At 34.6% G+C, this 1,465-nt stretch overlaps 1 protein-coding gene across 1 annotated transcript in view; it reads left to right on the top strand.

Moving 5' to 3' along the window:
• The window catches only part of LOC109830382 (E3 ubiquitin-protein ligase HERC2), a 13,405-nt gene extending 12,450 nt beyond the window's left edge, over window positions 1–955 (top strand). Inside the window, exon 9 of the mRNA XM_020397632.1 lies at window positions 465–955. Coding sequence (XP_020253221.1) covers window positions 465–582 — 118 coding nt within the window. The 3' untranslated portion in view covers window positions 583–955. The remainder of the gene's footprint in view (window positions 1–464) is intronic.

Consider the following 1,465-nt stretch of genomic DNA (forward strand, 5'->3'; position numbering starts at 1 on the left):
ACCCAATTTTTAACTTTTTTCCACCAAAAACCCACTAGCTATGTTAACCCCATATTTCACATGGGTGGGCAAAATTATGCATGGGATATTTTTGCATGTGAAAATTGTGGTTCACGCTTTTCGGGTAGCTTTTTTGGAAAATGTTGAAAGTTGAAGGTTTTTTAAGGGGAGTTTGTGACATTTTAAATGTTAAGGGTGTTCTCTATGAAACGCCCAAACTTGCAAAGAGGGAGTTGTGAAATTTATCCTTTTTTAATGTTTTTATATTGTTTTGGTTTTTTATTTTTTTATTTTTTGCATGGTTTTGTTATTCTAAAGCTGTATCCAAGAATACACAGACAAAAAACTGTGACCATGAACTCATTAGTTAAACTTAGCGAGCCCTATATAGTGGCAAAACCTTATGATTGATATGTTCAGTGCCTTTAATTTGCTAGAACTGACAACGAAACAAAAATTTGCAGCCGGAGAAGATTCGGGGAGCATCAAGCCGAGTCTTGGTGGTCTGAGAACCGTGATAAGGTTTACCAGAAGTACAATGTTCGTGGATCAGACAAGAGCTCCCCATCACCATTGACCTAATCATCACAAAATTACAATGAAGCCTAACAACAGGTATATTATCATGATTATCACAAGCTGGGATGCTTATTTTATTGCAGTACTTCTGTTGGGTTTTTGAGTTGGGACCTCTTCTAGTGAGTTATCCAGGAATTCCATGTAGAGAGCTGAGCACTTCCTTTTAGGAGTTTACATTATGTGTGGTATATGAGGTAACTTTTGTCTGTGTTAACTTAATGTTAGTTGGTCTCTTGCTCTGCCTTTTGCCTGTATTTATTGTATTTTGCGGTGTATATAAGATCCATGAGTATGAGATGGTAAAGAGGCGGAGATATAAATTTCAATTGTATACAGTTTTTGTTGGCAATTGCTGAGTAAATGGTCCTTCAACTTTCTTTTCCATGTTCTAATTTTCAAACATGGTACATTAATAAAAGAATCAGAAGAAATAAAAAAAAAATGCGAGTGAGTTTGAGGACAGATGCTTGAGTTTCAGAGACATTTGATACAGCAGATTGGCTTCCGTAATGGCCTGTTGCTCGGGCCTATTCTAACTTTTCAGTGATGAATGATAGCCAGAGCCTGTTCTGCTGCTTAATAATTTAATCTTATCAATTCCATAACGTTTTAAATGGATTTTTATTAAAAACGAATGATCTCGTGGAGTCGATGGATCCAAACTTCGTAGTAAATTGTAAATAATTCATCATATTCTCTCTCATTGTAAGATCTTATTCAGAATTCAGTTCTTAGATCTCTTACTACAGAGATTACTTCTGAAATAATCTTCTTAAAATTAAATGTTTTTTCTAATATTCCTCTTTGGTTTCTATCTCGTACTTGAGTCTAATATCTAATACAAAAATTCTGTGGATATGATGGTCTATTATATGGAAAAACCTTA

Source organism: Asparagus officinalis, chromosome 2 (genome assembly GCF_001876935.1).
Source record: "Asparagus officinalis chromosome 2, Aspof.V1, whole genome shotgun sequence".
NCBI lineage: Eukaryota > Viridiplantae > Streptophyta > Magnoliopsida > Asparagales > Asparagaceae > Asparagus > Asparagus officinalis.